The sequence below is a fragment of the Bombus affinis genome, chromosome 3, assembly GCF_024516045.1.
Source record: "Bombus affinis isolate iyBomAffi1 chromosome 3, iyBomAffi1.2, whole genome shotgun sequence".
Taxonomy (NCBI): domain Eukaryota; kingdom Metazoa; phylum Arthropoda; class Insecta; order Hymenoptera; family Apidae; genus Bombus; species Bombus affinis.
The window spans coordinates 3,201,359-3,222,815 of record NC_066346.1 but is presented as its reverse complement, the minus strand read 5'-3'; the positions used below and the strand labels follow the sequence as shown (position 1 = coordinate 3,222,815).

The 21,457-nt window shown below is 35.8% G+C and overlaps 5 protein-coding genes across 14 annotated transcripts; 1 reads left to right on the top strand and 4 right to left on the bottom strand.

Moving 5' to 3' along the window:
- Positions 1-193: 193 nt before the first annotated feature.
- On the bottom strand, positions 194-5,543 carry LOC126914018 (serine-rich adhesin for platelets). Of its 4 annotated transcripts, none has more exons than XM_050717422.1 (11): positions 4,986-5,543; positions 4,521-4,917; positions 4,309-4,453; positions 4,013-4,168; positions 3,681-3,832; positions 3,425-3,544; positions 3,279-3,339; positions 2,857-3,149; positions 2,489-2,620; positions 2,172-2,390; positions 194-2,073 (listed from the first exon to the last, which is right to left on the bottom strand). In XM_050717422.1, the coding sequence occupies exons 3-11, from the start codon at positions 4,428-4,430 to the stop codon at positions 887-889; spliced, it is 2,442 nt and encodes an 813-aa protein (XP_050573379.1). In that variant the 5' UTR covers positions 4,431-4,453; positions 4,521-4,917; positions 4,986-5,543; the 3' UTR covers positions 194-886. The 4 variants fall into 4 exon arrangements, with proteins under 4 accessions (XP_050573379.1, XP_050573380.1, XP_050573381.1 ...); XM_050717423.1 differs by having other exon boundaries at positions 2,489-2,617; XM_050717424.1 differs by having other exon boundaries at positions 4,013-4,138.
- A 142-nt stretch (positions 5,544-5,685) lies between these two features.
- LOC126913989 (protein artichoke) lies at positions 5,686-13,340 on the bottom strand. Of its 3 annotated transcripts, none has more exons than XM_050717341.1 (8): positions 12,919-13,340; positions 12,335-12,822; positions 11,417-12,260; positions 9,994-10,607; positions 9,705-9,878; positions 9,470-9,588; positions 9,237-9,383; positions 5,686-9,114 (listed from the first exon to the last, which is right to left on the bottom strand). In XM_050717341.1, exons 3-8 carry the CDS (start codon positions 11,446-11,448, stop codon positions 5,998-6,000), a joined length of 4,203 nt encoding a protein of 1,400 aa, XP_050573298.1. In that variant the 5' UTR covers positions 11,449-12,260; positions 12,335-12,822; positions 12,919-13,340; the 3' UTR covers positions 5,686-5,997. The 3 variants fall into 3 exon arrangements, with proteins under 3 accessions (XP_050573298.1, XP_050573297.1, XP_050573299.1); XM_050717340.1 differs by having other exon boundaries at positions 11,417-12,502; positions 12,702-12,822; XM_050717342.1 differs by lacking the exons at positions 11,417-12,260; positions 12,335-12,822; positions 12,919-13,340 and having other exon boundaries at positions 9,962-10,092.
- A 349-nt stretch (positions 13,341-13,689) lies between these two features.
- Positions 13,690-18,009, top strand: LOC126914016 (vacuolar protein sorting-associated protein 16 homolog). Of its 4 annotated transcripts, XM_050717416.1 has the most exons (17): positions 13,690-13,914; positions 14,022-14,208; positions 14,288-14,416; positions 14,524-14,668; positions 14,752-14,879; positions 14,958-15,139; positions 15,215-15,587; positions 15,688-15,815; positions 15,891-16,035; positions 16,108-16,242; positions 16,336-16,497; positions 16,579-16,728; positions 16,828-17,075; positions 17,159-17,255; positions 17,360-17,463; positions 17,534-17,708; positions 17,788-18,009. In XM_050717416.1, the coding sequence occupies exons 1-16, from the start codon at positions 13,859-13,861 to the stop codon at positions 17,670-17,672; spliced, it is 2,508 nt and encodes an 835-aa protein (XP_050573373.1). In that variant the 5' UTR covers positions 13,690-13,858; the 3' UTR covers positions 17,673-17,708; positions 17,788-18,009. The 4 variants fall into 4 exon arrangements, with proteins under 4 accessions (XP_050573373.1, XP_050573376.1, XP_050573374.1 ...); XM_050717419.1 differs by lacking the exon at positions 13,690-13,914 and having other exon boundaries at positions 14,022-14,204; positions 14,288-14,384; XM_050717417.1 differs by lacking the exon at positions 13,690-13,914 and having other exon boundaries at positions 14,022-14,204.
- A 108-nt stretch (positions 18,010-18,117) lies between these two features.
- LOC126914070 (uncharacterized) lies at positions 18,118-20,137 on the bottom strand. The gene is made up of 7 exons (XM_050717548.1): positions 19,782-20,137; positions 19,413-19,589; positions 19,207-19,337; positions 19,024-19,121; positions 18,731-18,945; positions 18,466-18,648; positions 18,118-18,383 (listed from the first exon to the last, which is right to left on the bottom strand). Exons 2-7 carry the CDS (start codon positions 19,539-19,541, stop codon positions 18,198-18,200), a joined length of 942 nt encoding a protein of 313 aa, XP_050573505.1. The 5' UTR covers positions 19,542-19,589; positions 19,782-20,137; the 3' UTR covers positions 18,118-18,197.
- A 277-nt stretch (positions 20,138-20,414) lies between these two features.
- Positions 20,415-21,359, bottom strand: LOC126914106 (cytochrome c oxidase subunit NDUFA4). Of its 2 annotated transcripts, XM_050717604.1 has the most exons (4): positions 21,219-21,359; positions 21,067-21,153; positions 20,855-21,001; positions 20,415-20,675 (listed from the first exon to the last, which is right to left on the bottom strand). In XM_050717604.1, the coding sequence occupies exons 2-4, from the start codon at positions 21,115-21,117 to the stop codon at positions 20,622-20,624; spliced, it is 252 nt and encodes an 83-aa protein (XP_050573561.1). In that variant the 5' UTR covers positions 21,118-21,153; positions 21,219-21,359; the 3' UTR covers positions 20,415-20,621. The 2 variants fall into 2 exon arrangements, with proteins under 2 accessions (XP_050573561.1, XP_050573562.1); XM_050717605.1 differs by lacking the exon at positions 21,219-21,359 and having other exon boundaries at positions 21,067-21,212.
- Between the last annotated feature and the right edge of the window lie 98 nt (positions 21,360-21,457).

The following is a 21,457-nucleotide window of genomic DNA, read 5'->3' as shown; positions in this document are numbered from 1 at the left end:
AAATGAAGAGAATAACAAATTTGATAGGCGTGAAGTACATAGCATTTCTAAAAAAAAAAAAATCACACGAAAGAAGGAAAAGTACGCGAAATAATAAAGGATGTAACAGATCTGCGTGTGATGTATATTTGTGGTTTCGATTTTGATTCATTTCCCTTTTCAGCAGGATTTCACGGAACAAGAGACAACTGCCTTTTGTTTCTTTTTTGCTTTCTTTTATTTTACCGAAAAACGTTCGATCTCGTGAAAAATACATATAAAAGACTACAAATCATTATATTTAAAATGAATGCATTTAATCGCGACATATATTCATTTTCCATAAATTAGCGCCGGAAGTAAGATCATGTTATGTTCAAAGGTTATGTTCAAACATATGCTCAACACATATGTATGTAATTACATTATCATCGAAGTTACTAATTACGAGTTCTGCAAGATGTTATCGTAAACATGTGCTCAAATGTAACACACATTACGAGTACGATACATGCCATTTGATGTTACTTAAGAAAAAGGAGAGCAACGAGAAACGGGACAAGAAATAATCGTAAAACTAAATCGTATTCGAATGATGAAACAAAAACGAATCGCATTATTTACATCATACAGTTTTCCTCAATTTGATCTTATAATTTGCATTTTATCATAATAAAAAAAAATGTAAGGTCGAGTAAAATAAAAAGTGAAGAATGACGATTAAACTGTACGATTGTTAGTCAAATAGAGTTGATGGACAAAGTTAAAGAAGAAACAAGCATGAAACAATGAACAACAGAGAGTCATATGAAAAAATGTTAGAAAATATGATGATACAAAGGATTATAAAAGGAGCATGACAGCGGTAAAAGAAAACAACGAAAGGGAAACGAAAGAGAATATTCGATTAGACTTGCACATATTGCTCGTCATCGGTATCTCCATTAATCGGCTTAGAAGAATGATTTTGATGTATCTGTTCGTAATCAGCGTTAAACAATATATTTTTCTGCACTTTCTCGTATCCATTCGGATCTTGTTCGAGTTTATACGTATTCACTTGTTCGTATGGCGGTTCCTCGGTGCGAGTAACACTCATATATTTCACGCTCTCGTAATTAGGATCTCCGTGATTAACAGATTCGTAATTAGGGTCTGTGTCGCTGTCACCAGGTCGGCAAACTGACGCGTAATTTGGTTCTCCTGAATCATGCGGCATACTTTCATAATTCGGTTCCGAGTCCGTGTCTGGATCCATTTCGGATCTGCTCCTTAACTTTACTTTCTCGTATCCTGGATCTTCACTACTAGCGTTACTAATTTGTCGATGTTTGAATGGCATGGAATAAGAAGAAGAAGAAGATGAAGATGATGATGAAGAAGAAATTGAAGGAGAAGAAGTAGAAAGGGTAGAAGTGGTTGGTAAATCTACGTTATTTCGTAAAGAAATCGAGACGGAGTTGCTAGCTTGCTGATAATCTGCCGCAGTATCCATAGTGGGGCATTGTTGTGGGCATAACACTTCATAGTTCGGATCACAGGACTCGCGAGTAGTTGAATGTTTTTTAGGTAAATCACTGTTCATAACTTCGTATCCATGACCGAGCGTGAAATTTGACGAGTCCAAACCGTCGTCAGTTCTAGATGATGAAGGAGGGGATGATTTCATCAAAACGTCCGTTTCCGAATGAAAATTACCGACATCACCGACGGAATCGGATTCCTTCTTTTGTATTTCCATAGAATCATGACTAGACGATGCAATTCTGTTACTTTCAACAAGACTTGATTTTCGAACAGAACCAAGAACAAATGTATCAGAATGCAGGCTTCCCTGAGAATTTGAATGCGCGTCATTTTGCTGTTCTTCCGCGTCTTTCTTTTTCTTCATTACTTTCGCATACATATCCTCTAGAGATTTCCCACTGGATAAAGCTGATTTCATTCGGTCATCGCTTTTTGGCTTCTTCTCGATTAATGCGTATACTTCTGCTGTCCCTTCCGGCGGAGGCGGTAACGGTGAATTCGCTTGACGTTTCTCAGGCTTTGGTGATCCAGGATTTACGATAGAACTATTGGCACTCGACGACGAAGCTGTAATATTATGATACGAGACTTGGTAAAAAGATATTTATTAAATAATTGAAACGCACGAATACGCGTATAAAATAGAATATGAAAAGGATTATTACCTTGTCTTGAATGAGCATGTGCAACATGTCGCAAACTATCGACGCTCGGTGGTTGCGGAGCAGGGTAAGTTTCATCGGAACGAGACGGTACGCGGGAGAATAATGTTTGCTCGTTTTGTACTCGTTGAGTCTCTGTCATCGTCGGTTGTATTTGTGCGTATGTTTCGCTACCGCTAGTGTATACCTTGTCTTGTTCGTCGATCGCAGCATACATTTCGTCTGTCAAGTGAAACGATATCGCTTATCAATGATGAAAAAAGGAAGAAAAAAATAAGCAAAGAATACACGTTGTGTACACTGTTCAAATACGTATATACCAGAATCATCCGATACAGTCGCATAATGAGGATCCGTGAGGGGTCGAACAGATTGACTCTGTCGACTAATTGTCTTTGTCTGCGCAATTATGTTAGCTAGGGGCTCTCTTACACTGATGCTTGTGTATCCTTCTATATGAAATGAAAAAGAAAAAAACAAATATATATAGAAGTATATATACAAGAACAGAAGAAGAGAGAATATATATAAAAAGCAGAAGCATATGAATTATGTACATATATGGACTATGAATATAATGTTATATGAATCCTCGCATATACATATGTGTATAGACTGCGCTTTCATTAAAGTAAGTCTAAAAAGCGTGATGGAGGTTGACTTATAGGACAGAAATGTCAATATTTACTAGAATCTTGAGAATCTCCGCTAAAATGTTGTTGCGGACTATTTGACTGAGGTTGCGGTGGTTGAGGCAATAACATTAACAGAGGTGGCGTCATGTAAGGTAAATCTTGATTAGCTTGTACTCCACCCGATATGGCATTGGCCGCCTGAATATCACATGGGCCGGTTTCGGCAGACAAGAGAGAATTATGCGACGAGGATCGACGAGTCCTTGGTGGTGCAACCGGGTTTCCGTTACTTTGAGACGTTGACGTCGATGGCTTGTCGACATTGATTGCTTGTTTAATATTATTTCTGTAATATTTTTTATTCATTTTCCGCTTTTAATGTAAAAGTAGAAGTAGAGAAATATATGTTCAATAGTATTATCATAAAAAAAAAGAAACTATAATACAACTATACTTATGACTCTGCAATCATTACCGACTCGATTGATTAGCCTCTGTTTTTTGAACATTTTGAACTTGAGCATATGGATGTTCAACTAGAATAAGCATAAATGGTTACATTATAACGACTATTTGAGATGATTGATAATAATGATTTAATAATTATTTTTGTGTTTGTACCATTGTCTGAATTAGGGGACGACGCAAATCTTAAATATTGATCATCCGAGGTTTCTTGAACCAATGATGGATTTTGATGTAAAAGTTCTGGCACATCCAGTTGAGATATCTGTTCTTTTGCTATAAACATATTAAAAACGATATTGTCGTTAAAGAAAAGGAGACACATTCCTGACATGGAATATGTTTTCGATAAAATTAATCTATGTCTCATTGTATGTAATTAATAGACGTCAATCTATTCTATCGGATATACCTGTATCTCGTACTGTGGCATAGAGCTCTGACTGATCACCGATCGTTTCAGTGATTTCATAAATATCTTGAGGTACAGATGTTGCTGTATTTTCGTGCCTCTTTCCTTTGTCTTTTGGAATATCTGGAAGACTTCTATTGGCACTGGTTGACCTATATATGTAATGCAAAAGTTTCATAGTTTTAAGTCAGACAGAGCTCATCATTTCATATAATACTAGTTGACATATTAATAATTGTGATTAAATTTGAATATTTCGCAAACTATTACAAGTTATGAGAATTTATATTTAACAAAACAGCATAACGCTAAATCGATATTAGGACAGGAACCTTTTTCCACTGTCAATGATATCTTGTGTTGCTATACGAAGGGCATCTGCCACCGGAATCCCATTAAAGCCATCATTGTCAGAATCATTTAGAGTTACCATTCCAGCAAGGCCGAGAAATTCATTCCTATTTAAAGGAATTACAACTGAACGTATCCTTGTAAATGATACGAAAAATTGCATTCTTAATTCCAATATAAAATGTAACTTTATTATTGTTAGCAGAAATGTATGCAATGTTATTTTTTTCAAAGATGATAACGATAATTCATAAGTATAAATGTATAAACAGTTTACTTGTTCTCGTTACGACGACAGCTGCAAATACAAGCAACAATGAGACCAAGGAAGCACAACAATGCTCCAATAGAGACGACCCAGTAACACCAGGCACCTTCCTCAAGAAAAGGTTGTATCATGTTATGGCATGTATTCTTAGATCCTACAAAGCATAACTTTTTGAAACTTATACAAAGTGAAACACGATTCTTTGAAATAGTAACAATTACCTTCCAGTCAATTCATCGCATGCAAATTGACTCAATCCATATTTGATATCTTGTAATTTAATACTTTCAGGAAACTGATAAAATGTTGTGATGTTTTTTCAGTTATGTTACTTTTCTTGATTTCTTGTTTCTTCTGGTGTCTTACCTTTCTCCCCCTCCCCGCTCTCTCTCTCTCTCTCACACACACACACACAAAATCTCTGCTGCTTTTGCATTACATTTTGTTTAGCTACATTACAGCATACACTTTTTCAGACGTTTGATATGCTTACATAACATTGAAATATTTGAAATGGATGTACGACGACCGATCGATTGAAAATAACCAAGATCATTGTTTTTTTGATACTCATATGTAATAATATCACTTATATGCAGTTAATTTGTTGGTTTGTGACTGAAAAGAAATAACATTTGTAAGAATTGTTCGAGTAAAGTACGGAAACTCGTGGCAAACATACATACAAAATAAGTATCGAATACTAGGTTTATATCATTTGGTCCAGAATGCTGTAGAGAATTGACATTTCCGTAGAAACAAAACCAAAAAACCAGAACTTTTTTTTATAAGAAAATATTTATATGTGCGTAGATAAGTACATGGGAATATCGATATGTCACGTAAACGTCTTTTGACATATCACGATCGCGAAATAAGGTTACGTTATCGATGCATGCGGTGTGCGTTCTCATAGATACGAGTAGATACATACGACTCCTTACTCACACATTTCTAAATACACGTAATTTGCGACTTCTCGATTGATACGTTTCGATAATCGATAACAGGTAGAAATTGAATATGACATTTAAAGTGAAAGCATTATCAGATGAGATATACATATGAGATGTACATTTTACATATGTAGAATGGATATGGCATCTTATGGATCTTAGTGTCACGTTCTGAAATACCGATCGTTCAAAAAATCAATGATTTGTTATGCCATCTATGAACCAGAATTGTGAGGTTAAGAATTTTATGTGTGTGTGTGTGTGTGTGTGCGTGCGTGTGCGTGTGTGTGTGTTGTGTCACATGATATCCATGATGGAATGGTATCTTTCAACTTCTCCAGCTTCGTTTTCAAAAAAATTGAATAGTCATGGTAAATACAGAAGCATTTACATACTATGTATGAAGCAGTAAATAGTGAAAAACAATGTATTAAAATATATAACTTGTATAATTCATATAAAATATATAAATTCGTTGCTAAAAGAAAAAGAGGGAGAGAGTATCAACGTAGGTATACGTTGATTTATATAATATATAAATTGTATGTAAGGTGGTGTTATGTATGAGGCTGCACGCATGTGCAGGGCGTATCTATGCGTACATACACTTACTTGCGAGCGTGAGTTTATACAAGTTAAATGAACATAAACACGACGACACGCTGCTGACAATGAGTGGAACATGAGCGAGTAAACTATGAGGTATACGTGTGTATGCAATGAAAAGATGTGGATTATTTCGTTATCTGTCACACTTGGTATCAGTGGAGCAAGCAATATAAACAGGTAAAGAGCCGTCGCAATATCCGTAAAATTGTTGCGTTTGCAGTTGGGACTGTGATTGCGATTGAGTTTGAGTAGGAGTTAAAAGGGTATGCATGAGATGCATCGGTGGTTGAACCAAAGGCATTATTTGGTGAGGTATAGTTGGAATGGAAGAAGCCATCGTGGTATGTCCACGATCTAACGTGGATTCGTTGTAAGAGCCGAGATAAAGTTCATGATTGATCTTGCCGGAGTAAGCGCTGGCAGGCCTGACCATCGAGGCGTCAGGAATACTGCTGGTCGCGGCCGCTACGGCTAAACGCGTTTGATCGATTCGGTCAGAAGACCACCTAAATCGGCACACACAGATCACGGCTGCGATCAGAGCTATGAATGCCACGACGCCAGCAACGATACCAATGATGAGTGTATCGTCCGTACCGGCGGAAGAACCGGCTGACGAAGAAGTTGCATGATCGCCATTGTAATGCTTATTTCGATCAGTGTTTTGAACCGGTGGTGCTACAGTCCAAATAATCTCGGGTTCCGAAAACGTCGATCTGGCGGTAGGGTTGGAATAGGAAGAGGAGGAGGAAGAGGAAAAAGAATCAGAGGAGGATGAAGAAGCAAGAACGTTGATGGTAGCGGTGGTATCGTTGATGAACTCGTCGACAGAGGCGCCGGATGTCAAGTCACAAGACAATCGATGTTCCGCGAGATTGATCAAGATCGATCCGGCTAAGTTGATCGGAGTGGAACAGACAACGAGATTCGAAGGATCGTCATCGCCGATCGTTTTAAGCCATTTCCAGAGTTGTCTCGCGTCGCAATTGCAATCGATCGGATTATAGCGGAGTCCCTTGATCTTGACGGAACCGATTCGTTCATCGAGCGCCGAAAGGAATTGGCTGGATAGAGTGGTGAATTTGCTGCCGGAGATGTCCAATTCCAATTCGGTGGAGCGGGGTACCGGAAAGAAGAGAGCTGCCGGTATCGAGTCGACGGAAGTATTTTTCAGGCCGAATATCAACTTGGGTCCTCGAACGCCGACCAACGAGCTAGATAGAATGCTTCTGAGCCTGACTCCTCGTAGGATCACCTCCTTAAGTCGAGGGTGCGAACGTATCGATAATTGTTCGTTGCTTACCGAGGAATCCTTGATCTCGATATCGAGCGTTTCCAAATTGTTCATTCGTTTGAGTACTCCCTGGACGTCGAAATAGCCCAACTTAGGGTAATCGTAGGCGGCCAGAGAGCGAAGCTTTCCGAGCGATTTGAAAGCGGTTCGCTCGATTCTCGTACAATTCGGTAGATTGGTCATCGTCAGAAAACGCAAGCCGGCCAAGCCATCGAAATCGGTCTCATTGATCGTTTTCACGTGGTTGTCGGATATGTCTAATCTCCGGAGCGCAGGCAAGGCTTTGAATGCTTTGTTCAAACTAGATAAATCGGAGAATTTGTTCCCCGAGAGGTCTAACGTTTCGAGCATGGTAGCGCGTTCGAGAGTTGTCGCCCGGAGGACGGATAGCCCGTTCCTAGAAAGATCGAGCCGCTTAAGGAACGGAGTCTCGAGCCTGACCATCAGACGTTCGATTCCGGTATTCGCCAGGTTCAAGAATCGGAGAATCTTGGCCTCTCCCAATATTCCTTTGACGGCGTTCTCGCTCAACGGATTATCCGATAAATCGAGTTCCTTCACGTTGCTGGCGACATCTTGACTAAACAGTTCAACCATTCTGTTTCGAGCTAGGTTTAACCTATAAAGGAACCCAATTTGTCGCTGTAGCGATCTAATCGGGATCTCGGTTAGCCGATTCCCGGACAAATCGATACTTTCGACGGAACGGACTCTGCTTGGATCAAAGATCGTTTCCGGAAGAGAAGTTAAACGATTGTCCCGAAGATTCAAATGCTCCAAACGGAGAAGACCCTCCATCGTCCTCTCGCTTAACGTCTCGATATTGTTGCCCGAAAGATCAATTAGCTGCAACTGCGTAGAATTATGAAAGGCTAGTTCGTCGACGGACTCGATCCGGTTGGCGGCAAGATTTAGCGACCGAAGACGAACAAGCTGAGAAAAGGCGAACTCGTCGACGAACTTCAACTCATTTCCCGACAAATTCAACCATTCGAGAAATTGCAGGGGCTTCAGGTAGTCCGTGGGAAAGTAGAGAAATCGATTATCCGAGAGACGAAGCTCCCGTAATCTTGGATGGATGGCGAAGGCAGTCGGTGATAATTGATCTATTTGATTCGAAGACAAATCGAGGCTCTCCAAGCCGGTTCCAGTGTCGAAGTGTTCTCCGGTAAACGAACTCAACCTGTTACCTCGTAAATTCAGTTCGTACAGATTGGTCAATCCCACGAAAGCCTCGTTCTCGATATGCTCGATGCGATTCTCAGACAAGTCGATCTTCGAAAGATTAACCAACCGGTTGAACGTACCTGACTCGATTCTTTCCAACCGATTGCCGGCGATCGATAGCCTCTCGAGTGATTCGAGGTTGCGAAACAGAACCGACGGCAGGATGCTTAGATCGGTACGCGAAACGTCGAGATCGAGCACGGAGAAGGGAAAGACCGGAGGGAAGCCACCGTAAAGCGGGTTCGAGCTCAGATTTAAATATCGAATTCTTTTCAAATGATCGAACGTTTCCGGAGAGATTCGCGTTAGCCGATTCCCCGACAAATTAAGAGAGATCAACCGTCTTAGAGGAAGCTCGCCGATCGAGGTCAGCCTATTGGAGGATACATCCAACTCGAGCAGCGTTTCTTCTAATCCAACGAACGTGTCGCGCGTGATCCTTGACAGCATATTGCCGGATAATTCAATACTGATCAACCTTTCAAAGTCCTGGAACAGACCAGCGGGTATCTCTCGAACCAAATTTCGAGTGAGCGCCAGCGTTACGAGATTCGAGGCTGTCGCTTGGATCAACTCGGTCGGCAGAGCGGCGACTCGATTGAATTCCATATGAAGATGAGCCAAAGATGGTAATCTAGTCAGAGCCAGGGCTGGTACTAGTAGGATGTTGTTGTCTTGCAACGAGAGCCATTTTAATTTGTTTAAACCATTGAACGATGACTCGTCGATCTGCAACAGATTCGATTTTATTTCAATTTAGATAAGAACGCGATCAACTTTTTCTCCCTTTCTACCTCAACACCTCGTCTCTTTCTGTCTCTTTCTCTCTCTTTTTTACTCTTGATACGTACCGTGCGTAATGCGTTCAGGCTTAAGTCGAGCCTAGTTAATTCGGACAACTTGGAAAACGTACCGAAATCTAGCCGACCGATGTTATTTCGGCTAAGATCCAATACTTGCAGTTCTCCCAAAGATGATAAATGTCGATGATCAATCTCCTAAAAATGAAAACCGTTCTCTTTCTACTTTTCTCCTTCGAAAAAGAAGGAACAAAGAAAGCGTGGCGCGGATCGTAGTTACTTACATCGATTAAATTGTTCGACATATTGAGAAACTTCAAGTCCGTTAAATGTCTCAGTGCATCGCTTGGAAATTCTCGCAGAAAATTTGTTGACAAATCCAACTGCAATAAATTGTAAGCCCCTAAAAACAGTCATGATTCTATAGTTTTATTCGTTCGTTCGATCGTTCTCGTGAATGAATCACGAACTTATAGTCCTTCGTTAGAACAACGTGTAACGAAAGAAATATCCAAGTACCTTTAAAAACATCGCTGTTAAAACGGTTAAGATCGTTGCGTGATAGGTTTAGTAAAAGTAATCGTTCGAGCCCTGACAGTGCATCATCTTCCATATGGGACAATTCGTTTTCACTGAGATCTAATCGCAATAGCGAGTCACCTAATATCGAGAAAGCGGCTCGTGGAAGGGATTCTGAAAAGAAAAACCAAAGAAAGAGGAATCATTGTCGTTATCGGTACTATTCGTCGAATAAGCAAATAGACGAGTTACTCTACTTTCGTTCTTTTTCTCGTCCTTCTTTGCGTACCGATATTATTGTCGGATAGCGAAAGCACTCTGATCGATCCAAGTCCCTTCAAAGACATCGTCGGTACCGTTGTCAGATTGTTACCGTCCAAGTAAAGCTGTTCGAGGCTTTCGCATCCTTTAAAGATGCCTTCTTCTAAACTTCGAAGTCCGTTTCTGCTCAGATCCAGTAGTTTCAGTTGTTTCATACCGTGAAACTCATTGCTCGAGAATATCGGATTTAGGTTGTCGCCTAATAGATTATCGGCGAGCCTTAGTTCCTCCAATCGAGTTTGGACACGGAGCAAGCGATCCATCAATCTGTGAATCGAATTGCCCGACAGATCTAATTTTTTCAGATTCAAGTCAGAATTGAGCAAGTCCTCCGGTAGAGCGTTATATCCGCTATTTCTCTGACTGATGGAAACAATCGGTTCCCCTTTTAGACTATCCATCGTGTTTCGCGTGAACACCACTCGATCGCAGTTCATCTCGATCGACCGACTGTATTCCGTCGAGATGGTACATTTGCACGGGACGTGTAATTCCCGTTTTAACTCCACGCACGGTATCCATTCTGCTTCTCTAGTCGGAACAACGTTCCAAAGTGAACAAATAAGTATCGGTAAATACCACCTAAAAACGATCGGTCATGTTATTTACTTAATCTTATTCTTGCCTTTCTATTCTATTAGCATTCCTAGTTTCTTTAATTCACTGACAGGAAAAAAGAAGAGGAAAAACGAATGTAACGAAATACGAGGACGGGAGAGAGAGAATGTAAAAGACGAGACGGTAGCAGAGACAACAGCAGCTTCGCTCGAACACGGTATGCCTATGTATAACGGTGATTTTATTCTCCGCTCTCGGCCAAACTCGAATTGTTCCTTCACATTGCTACTTTGCTAGAAATACGTAAAGTTCTATATGAAACTGGCATGAAAAACTATGAAAACCAATCTCCAATTTCATATATTTCATCTTCGACTTGGGTTTGGCTTCGGTTTCGAACTCGGATTCGGATCAACAAAATAGCAACACGCGTAGTATGAATCAAAGTTACCACGTCGACCGCATCGCGCGCGATTACGCGCAGAGAAGAACAGGTTTAAAGATGAAACGAATGGAGAAGGCGCGCGCGACCTCGAAGGAATTTTATGCGTCAGATTCTCTGTTGTAACTATGTGATCTGACTAGATTGGTACGCGACATAGTTCTTTCTGCTGACTAGATTAATATGTTCGTTTCCACTGGAAAAACCACTTGATTTTCTTTCTCCGATACATCATTTTCCGTATCGCGAGACCAATATACACCGCTCTACCGATCTCGTCTCTGTAGATTTATGGCAAATCTTTAATATATCGGTTAACGTATCGCGGTAAAATTATAAAATCGTTGAAAAGAGAATAGCGCGTGGAAAAGTGAAAAAGGCAACAACTTACGTTCTTCTCATATTCGCTGTTTCACACCGCATCTACTGTAGCTTATTCCAATGGGACATCACCAGTCGATCAAACTGAATGTCGATCGGTGTAATCGAAACACTCGATCGAATCACTAACAATCTCGCTCCATCGCTTAACCATTTAACCACGGCCGCCAAATTGGCCGGGTTTCTTCTAGACACTTTCAATTCAGTTTGTTCAGTTAACTCTTGTTTGTTTGTCCGAAACACAAGAATCCTTCGTCTGTTCTGGCAACAAGTTTCTCGTGATTCGAGCTTTCTCGATCGGGCGATCCGATCCGATGTGATCCGATCTGACCCGACTCCACTTGTCTTGACTTTACTTGCCTCGAATTTTCTTGGTCCTAACGAAGAGGCGAATAAAAGAAGCGGTAGGTTCGACCGCTTCGAATCCTGATTTGAAAAACGAACTTTCAAAAGAAATTATCAGAAGACTAGAATTGTACGGCACGTTAACTGTAATGATGAAAAATTGCGAACGAGACAAAAGAAGAAGGGGAAGACGGGAGAGTAACACGCGCCTTTTGCTGTCCTTCTCGACGGTAAATTCGCAGACAGGAACGTAACGGGGTTACCTACGCTCGAGATACCAGCTCAACGTACGACGCGACCGATTCTCCCAGGTAGGGGAAACGGTAAAGAGTCGAATGAACGGTATACGACATACGATACACGCCTCTGTACATAAATGTATATATATACATATATAGCACGGACAGTTTGGAAAAAGAACATGAGATGTAATCGAATGGATGTAGGAATGTTTTATCGGACAACCTTTCACTGCCACTACATTCGTTCGGTATTTCCGATTTTGCCACCTAAATTGTTTCGATACATAAGTACTTACACGCTTTTCTCTACCTCATTTTCTTTTTCTCAGTATAGCACTTACATGCCTTTCGTTATTTCATTTTCTTTTTTTCAACCCAACAATTAGTACATTCCTCGAAAAGAATTACGAGTTTACTGTATTATTATCTCGACCATTATTGATCCTTATCACTGCTCTTCGAATAACTTTGATTCTATTTTCCCAAATAACCGTTGGATCTATGTGTTTCTATTGCCAAAAATAATAATTATTTCCAAAATTTGTATGAAAAATTCATTGATAAAAAAAATGATATTATTTAGATGAGAAACAATGATCACTAGGTCTTCAAGAAATTGTTCGAAAAATTCAATGATTCAGAAATATTCATTTTTAAGTGATCAGCTCACAAATAACCATTACAAGCAATCAATATTTTGTTCGTTACCAATGATCATGATCGATCATAGAATTTTGTTCTGTTGCCGATAACCATTGTTAATGAGAAAATTTTTTCGGTTACTTGACGATCGTCGTTCATGTTTATCGACATTATTGATAATCAGTTCCTAGAGAGAAGAATAAATTTATACTTATGAGAAATAACTTTTAATTAATAGGAAATAGCTTTCTTAATAATAAAAATAAGGTTAATAATTAGTTACCTGAACATAACAATTACAGGCATTTTGAACACAGTACACAAAACGATGGTCTTGAAAAAAGTGTTCTCTACATTTAGATTCCTTTTTTTTTATTACAAGTTTAGACCACATAGCACAGAAAAAAATATTAAAATAAAATAAACATATCTATATAAGGTGTATGTGACACTAGTTTTTCCTATATATATGTATCTCTTGCGCATCGCGCGCCACTTTACGTGAATCTACGTTCAATCTAGTTTATTAAAAACTTATAATTATGTTAGTTACAGTTGATTTTATCTAAATATTTCTTTTAATTATTATGCTATAAAAAATATCTTGCACGCAATATGAAAATAGTTAACATGGTATAAATAATATTTTTGACTCAATTATTTTCTTCGTAATTTTTTTTCTTATAAATATTATACATATTTTCACTTGTACATATTATAGTTATCATGTAAAGTTATGAAATCTAATAATATGTACATAAAAATGAAAACTATAAGCACCTTTAATTGCATCTAATACAAGGCACCTTCATTATAAATTTTTCTCGAAATCACAATCATGATCGTATACCTAAGCACTTTTGTTTACTCTCTACTTATCTCTTTTTTCAAATGTGTAGCGGCCTAGTGATAGCTTCTGTTGTTCATCACGGGACATGGCGTATTGGTCGCCAGACGCACATGTGCGTTAGGATTTTTGTGGTAGCGCCATGCGGCTAATAAGAGAACTAATATACATCAAAATAATGACATATCCCACAACTTCCACCAAAAATTGATCGAGTGTTATTGCCAGACCTGTGTATTATTGATATTATGTATATGACCGTGGACGGGGTATAATTTTACGTATTTGTTTTTACGTTATTCTTTACTATTAGAACAAAATCCATGAATTAAAGCATTTGATTAGAATAAGGATTGAGTTTTGATCGTTTATAAAAATGTTAGCAATGTTAACCGCCGATTGGTTTCCTTTGGGTCGAGACATCTATTTTAGGTAATATAACATTATAAGGTTATGGTATCGAAATGGTACTGTGTGGACAAGAAACAGAAGAAGAAAGAAAACAACTCCATTATTCACAAAAAATATTTATTTTTTAGAAAATTTGAATTGTATCCGTTATCTTTCCAAGATGAAGTATCAAGTAATAATGTATTAGTGGCAGCTCCTTATGGAGGTTCTATCGCAGTCACCAGAAATTCTAAGAAATTGGTGAAAGTTCAAGGAGCGAATAAGCCTACGATATATTTATACACATCTTCTGGAAAACTAACAGCCAAGTTGCAAGTAAAAGTTTCAAAAGCTATTTTCTATTTTAAATTTATATTTTTTACTATATCATGATTATGATTGTCATTTCTTTTAGTGGAGTGGTGGGCAACTAATTCTTTTGGGCTGGTCTCAACAAGAAGAATTACTATGTGTAGAAGACGATGGCATGGTTCATATATATGATATGTTTGGTACATATCAACATGCTTTTAGTATGGGAAACGTATGATATTTATACCTAAATTTATACCTATAATTTGTAGCTAATTAAAATATCTGGAGATTATTTCTCTAAAATATACTGATTGTGTTCATATTTTTCTGTACCAGGAAGTAAAAGATACTAAGGTTGTAGAAGCAAAATTTTTTGTCAGTTACAGTGGAACTGGTATTGCAGTTCTAACATCCACTAATCGTATATTTCTAGTGAATAATATAGCTGAACCAAAAGTTAGGCAAATATCTGAAATTCCTAGTAAGTAGATAAAATATATTTTCTTGCACTACTGATTAATCCAATAAACTGGTCTATAATATTAATGTTTCTTTACCTTTCAGGATATGGTGGGCAAATTGAATGCTGGTGTTTAGTTCATTGCGATAGAGAAACGCGTGTGATATTATCAAACAGAGATGGGATATTTGTGATACATCAGTCTCATCAAACTGCAACTCATATACCATTTGTATAATATAAAAACTTTGAATGTTGAGAGACAAAGAGAAATGCATTTTTAATGTTTCAAACAATTTTATATTTTTAGGACAACCTTTTTACCAGACACAATAAAGTGTTCACTATAGTCGCTATGGCAGTGTCTGGAAACAATCGTCATATCGCTCTTTATACGGATACTGGGCATTTGTACATGGGTACTATAGATTTCAATGAAAAATATTGCGAACATTATACAAATATGAAAGAGCCTTTAGAAAACATAGCATGGTTAATATGTTTACATTATTTTTTATATACTATCATGATAAAACGACACAATGATATTTATACAAGAATTTATAGGTGTGGAACAGAAGCTGTAATATGTAGTTGGAATAGTACTGTAATGGTAATCGGACGAACAGCCGAAACCATAATATACACGTACGATGGACCGGTACATCTTATTACAGAGATTGATGGTGTACGTGTATTATCTGGTTCTTCTCATGAAATGATACAAAAAGTACCGAATGTCGTTCAAAAAATATTTCGAATTAATTCAACCGATCCTGCGTCTTATTTATTGGAAGCTTCTAAACAGTTTCAAAAAAGGAGTCACAAAGCTGATAGTTACATGGATTTAGTCAAAGATAAATTAGATGCTGCAATAAAAGCTTGCATCGATGGAGCTGGCCATGAATTTGATTTTGAAACACAAAAGCTTTTAATGAGGGTAAAATCTTTAACTGTTATTTCGTGTATAATATTCTTACTCCTACAATATAAATATGTACATATTTATGAATGTATATTCCTTGTATCAATACTTCTAGGCTGCTAAATTTGGGAAAGGATTTAGTAAAACAATTAATCCTGAGTATTACGTCAACATGTGTCGAACTTTAAGAGTTTTAAATGCAGTGAGGCACCCTGCGATTGGAATTCCACTAACATATACACAGTATTCTTTCATTTAATATCTTTCTTTTAATTTTATTGCCTTCAATGATGTAATGCAATGCCTTAATGATGACAGATTCACTATTCTCACGAGTCAAGTGTTATTGGATAGACTCGTTGCAAGAAGACATTACTATCTAAGTATACAGATTGCACGGCATCTTCAGTTACCAGAGATCGATGGAGAAAGCCGAATATTAGCTCATTGGGCTTGCTATAAAGTAACATTTGTTGTCTAGTTTCACTTGCTCGATCATCTACGATATTTATACGAATAAATTTTCTTGTAATAGGTAAAACAGACGCAATTAGATAAGGAACAAATAGCAGAAGAAATAGCTGATAAATTAGGCTACGCGCCTGGTGTTTCTTATAGCGAAATTGCAAGAAGAGCAGCCGACTGCGGCCGAAAACAACTAGCAATTAAAGTAGATCGTTATTATTAAACAACTAGTTGTTAAACAGTTCTCTGTTTCGTCTAATATATCATCATATGTTACACTCTTATATATTGTTTCTAGCTGATTGATTACGAACCACGTGCACATCAACAAGTGCCACTTTTATTAACGCTTGGTGAAGAAAGAGCCGCTTTACGTAAAGCCGTTGAAAGTGGAAATACCGATTTGGTTTATACCGTAATACTTCATCTCAGGGAGAACATGCCACTCGGTGATTTTCAGGTAAAATTTTATTATCAATCGATCCAATAGTGATAGAAATTCGATTCTTAATATATTTCTCATTGGGCTCATTCCCTACAGATGTCCATAATGCACTGTCCTTTAGCTATGGCTTTATACATCAAATACTGTCAAAATCATAATCGAGAAACACTTCGCGATATTTATAATCAATATGATGATTTTCATTCTCAAGCGATATGGTTCATTACCGAGAGTTATCAGCGAAAGGTTTGCAAAAATCAATATAATTATAATATTATATACTCGATCGTCTAGAAGCATCCACATATTTCATTACTTCACATCAGAATTTATGATACATTTTAGAATACGATGTCAAGAGAAGCATTATTACAATCTGCACAGGAGAATTTCAAGTTAGCTCGTAACGACACTAATGCAGCTTTGACAGAAGAACAAATAAAATTATTGCGCTATCAAAGGTCTATGGAAGATGTATTAAAGAAACCGATTGTAGGGAAACCACTTCAGGATACTGTAAAATTATTACTATTGCGCAATGAATACAAATTAGCTGATAAATTAAGATCAGAGTATAAAATATCAGATCGAAGGTACAATCTATATTTTTTAAAGATATTTTCTTTTATATTACTATCAATGTATGAAGAGTAAAAAATTTCTTTATCTTTTTTAGATATTGGTGGTTACGAATACAATGTTTGGCCGAGCAGGGAGTATGGAACGAATTGGAAAAATTCTCCAAAAGTAAAAAATCCCCTATCGGTTATGAGGTAACCAATATCTCAAAGTATTAAATAAAATTTACTTATTCATATCGATATACAATATTTATTTAAAAATTGTTACTAAATATATATTTTCCCACTTATTCCAGCCTTTTATAGACCAATGTCTAAAATATAATGAAGAAAGGGAAGCAAAAAAATATTTACCTAAAGTAAGGGACGAATTGAAAGTAAAATACTTGGTTAAATTAAAGTAGGTAAACTCACGTAAATTATTTATTACACAATTTCGAACAATATAATGAAATAATATATTCTTATAGAATGATGAACGAGGCCGTTCAAACGGCGATAGAACAAAAAGATGTTAATGCGTTAACTTACTTACTAGGGCAGTGCGAAACTACAGATAGGCAATTAATTGATAAAATTAATATGTATATAACAAGTCTTAAAAATTGATATCCTATTACATTTAATTTAGTCCCGAATCGTACAGTAAGTACTGTTATCTATATTTTATAAAAAAGTAACTATCCAAATAGATTTACGTCAATCCATAAATGTATGGTTTTAGGCGATTCGAAATTAAGCCCTCTGTAAAACATATTGTAACAATAGTTATTTGAAATTGTTTTCGTTCACATTAGTGATTCACGCTGAACGAATACATATGTACATTGTTCAGCCACAAAAAATTAAATAACTGTATGTATGAATGAGTGCATGCGTCACGTAAGACTATATTTATTTTAACATGTAAATAATATTATACAAAAAATAAAAGTTAATACTTTTATATTATTTATATTTATATTTATTGATTTTTTAAAATTTCACTAAAATAACAACACTTACCAATTTAATAATGAACTCTTAATCATTAGTTATCAATAATAAAAGAAAATAAAATTGAGTAATGTTTATTCAATATTGTTTACATTAAAATGCGTTTTATTAATTGAATATATATAGACAAGATATACATTAATTACATTGTTTGGTAGATTGTATAAAAGTTCTGTGTTTATCAATGAGAATACTGACAATCGATTGTTCGATTTCTTCGCCTTTATTTAATTGCTCATTAGTAAGAGAAATAACATAATTATTCTCTTGACTGACAATCGTAACTTCTTGTTTTCGAGTATGCAACATGTTCCCTATAACTAACTAGAAAAAAAATTGCAATATGTACAAAAAAATCAATTTATTCACTTTTTACTGTACTACCTATTTCAGTGTTGTTACTCACGTTGTGTTTGTACTTATTTAGTGCATTTCTCGCTTTTGAAATTAGAAGACTTTCATCAGTTTCTAATTTAAAAGATATTACAAAAGCCTCTGGAACCCACAAACTTACGAGAGGAGCTAATATTTTTGGCACTAACTGTAGAGATATTGTTGGCGGTCCGCTAGAAGGAATTTTGTGAAAGGACTGGAAATTTAAAAATCATTTATATGCATGTGTATGCATACATGAGTATAGAAAATTAATAGAAAATTTTAAACTTGTGTACCAATTCATTGGATGGGATATAGAAATCTGAAACTGCAGCTGCAAGATACAAAATTGCTTTATTTTTAAGGCAAGCTAATGCTTGACAGGCAGATCGAAGAAGCCAAAGATATTCAGAAAGCGTAGTGAAAGTGAGTTGCAATAATTTATCTTGATTCAAAATTTCTTTATACTTGTGTAATACTTTTATCACGTTTTCCCTATATTGTGGTAAGACTGAAAACAACCATATTATGAGCATTTATATGCATTGTTATACAATTTTTTTTGACAATCTACAAGAAATATATGTACCTGTGATCGTGCTTTCCCCACTTTGTTCATTGATCTCTAACATATCCAAAAATTTCTGACCCTTAAAATGTCTTGAAAAAGGTTCCAGAGAATTAACCCTGCAAATAGGTAAATTACATATAAATAAGTAATAAAGTATATAAGTGTATAATATGTTTTTAAGTATGTATTGGTATAAAGTACCTATACACAAAAATTACAGCATATCCATTTTCTAGGAAATATTCTGTAGATGCAGACCCTCTTGTCCCAGCGCTAAAATTGTCTACGAATCTTACCGTATTGTGTTCTAAAGGTATCGTTGTACCCCCGCTCTATAAAATTGATGCGTGCTAATTTTAAATAACAATATCTATGCAATATATAATGGTAGAAAAGGAAACACTTACTGTTACTAACACGACTTTATTATTCCTCTTCAATTGTCGTTCTACAAATGCTTTTAATAATATTTCATTCTGATTAAAGTCTTGAGGTGGTGGGTGTTTAGCATAAAAATCCTCCCAAGTTGTATCCATATTTTTATGTATAAACTTTTTACACAACTGTTAAATATTTTCTATTATCTAAATCAAATGAATAAATTTCAAACTATATCTTTAAAAGATTTAAAAATGTACACACTGAATTGCATATATAAATCATAAAATAAATGATAAATGTAGAATGTTAATAAAAGAAATATTTATTATTATTGGAAACAATTATATTTTAATTAAGTATTATAAAATGCATTTATGAAACGTATTAAGCCTTACCTATACTAATCGGTACAAGCGCATCACGTTCTTCTTAGAATATAAGTAGTACTATGTGGAAACATTTTTTGCGCGGTCCTAAATAAGCCATGTCATTCTCAGATGAAACACATGTATTCGCAAATACATATTTATCTCAGATACGAGAAATTTGTTCCCCAAATTCGGAAATTTTGCAGCTTAAATAATACTTTATGTGTATATATATACACACATACGCGCACGCGTGCGCGTGTGTGTGTACATATATACGAATTCAAGGTATATAATTATTCAACCAATTCGACGAATTTAATTATTATTATTAACGAAGAAAAGAATGATAGCTAGTTCGGTATCGACGTAGCGCTCTCTTGCGATACGTTCAGTAATGTAACACGAACATGTATATAATCGATAAAAATGTTCTGTTACATTATCACAAGATATTTCAAACATATCTATCATGACTATTCGCATGGCTGTACTATTCCTACCATTGATTAAGTGCCATAACCTTATTTAGATCATTATTTGCATTATTTAATATAGACTAAAAATGTTATACTTTATAGTTATTTAAAATATATACTTCTTAACAAATCCAACGATTATTAAGATTGTCATAGGAAATAATATATGTATATATAAATGTTTATTTCATATTTAAATATTATTTACCATTTAAATTTTATGTATACAATGTATTTATAACTTGATAGTGTTGTTAATTATCACTTACAGTATAATAATAATAACTACCATAATTGAGAATAATCTACATACATATATAAATTACAAGTTAATTCAATTTCATTTAACTTTCTCTAATTAGCACTATTTTAGCAAAGAACATGCTTTTTAGTACTCTGGTGGTTTAGCATAGTGCTTAGACGTATCTTGAACCGACATGAACTGAAAATAAAAATTAAAAAATTTAGTAATTATGCAAGTTTTGGATCGTAATTAATCGTTTAAAATAACTGTCAGCCAATATTTTATATGGTTGACTTAACACAATGGGATTTAAATATCATCTATTTTATTAGATACATATCATTTTTATTATTTTCATTATTATTGATATAACATACCTTATATTCTTTGTCTTTATATTCGTTCCATGGCTCAGGATTTCTTTTAGAATTCCAACTAACATCAGGACTCCGAAGAGCCAGACGTAATAAATAAGCTGATGAGAACAATGCTCCGAATCCGATACAGAAGAACAGCGGAGCTAACTAAAAAGAAATAAAAAATAATATTTCCTTGCCATATGATTCTTCGGCCATGATCTTTTACATACCATCGAATTCTTTTTAAAAGTTTGCCATGTAAGACCTTGCATTTTAGCCATCTTGCTGTAGTACTAAAATAGAGGCCAGGGACCACGCTAAAATAAACCGTTCATAGAAATCAAATTCTTAACTCTTACTTGTTAACATACTATGTACTTACTGCAGTATAATACAGATCAGTATAGAGAGTGCAATGTGCAGTTCGAATTCCGAATGAAATTTTTATGAAAACGAACCTATAGCATTTTAAGCATCGATAATAAAGTCAATATAGATTAACACTGCAATACTTTTTAATGCATTACATATTACATTAATAATTTTCAAAGAATTGTCAAATTATTAATCACATTGTATACTATAGTAATGCTATATTTTGCATAGGATTTTAGATTTTTG

Bases quoted from the DNA above. Each gene is read 5' to 3' on its own strand.
- LOC126914018 (XM_050717422.1), bottom strand. From the start codon at position 4,430: ATGATACAACCTTTTCTTGAGGAAGGTGCCTGGTGTTACTGGGTCGTC. The intron at 4,169-4,308 runs GTAAACTGTTTA...ATCATTTACAAG, and splicing joins TGTCGTCGTAACGAGAACAA to GATACGTTCAGTTGTAATTC. The intron at 3,150-3,278 runs GTAATGATTGCA...AAAATATTACAG, and splicing joins GAGGCTAATCAATCGAGTCG to AAATAATATTAAACAAGCAA.
- LOC126914016 (XM_050717416.1), top strand. From the start codon at position 13,859: ATGTTAGCAATGTTAACCGCCGATTGGTTTCCTTTGGGTCGAGACATC. The intron at 17,076-17,158 runs GTACAATCTATA...TATCTTTTTTAG, and splicing joins TATAAAATATCAGATCGAAG to ATATTGGTGGTTACGAATAC. The intron at 17,256-17,359 runs GTAACCAATATC...CACTTATTCCAG, and splicing joins AATCCCCTATCGGTTATGAG to CCTTTTATAGACCAATGTCT.
- LOC126913989 (XM_050717341.1), bottom strand. From the start codon at position 11,448: ATGCGGTGTGAAACAGCGAATATGAGAAGAAC. The intron at 9,879-9,993 runs GTACGCAAAGAA...TTTTCTTTTCAG, and splicing joins GCTATCCGACAATAATATCG to AATCCCTTCCACGAGCCGCT. The intron at 9,384-9,469 runs GTAAGTAACTAC...TTTCATTTTTAG, and splicing joins TGTCGAACAATTTAATCGAT to GAGATTGATCATCGACATTT.
- LOC126914106 (XM_050717604.1), bottom strand. From the start codon at position 21,117: ATGGCTAAAATGCAAGGTCTTACATGGCAAACTTTTAAAAAGAATTCG. The intron at 21,002-21,066 runs GTATGTAAAAGA...ATTTCTTTTTAG, and splicing joins CTTTTAAAAAGAATTCGATG to TTAGCTCCGCTGTTCTTCTG. The intron at 20,676-20,854 runs GTATGTTATATC...TTTTATTTTCAG, and splicing joins ATAAAGACAAAGAATATAAG to TTCATGTCGGTTCAAGATAC.
- LOC126914070 (XM_050717548.1), bottom strand. From the start codon at position 19,541: ATGGATACAACTTGGGAGGATTTTTATGCTAAACACCCACCACCTCAA. The intron at 18,946-19,023 runs GTACATATATTT...GGTTGTTTTCAG, and splicing joins TGGGGAAAGCACGATCACAG to TCTTACCACAATATAGGGAA. The intron at 18,649-18,730 runs GTACACAAGTTT...TTAAATTTCCAG, and splicing joins ATATCCCATCCAATGAATTG to TCCTTTCACAAAATTCCTTC.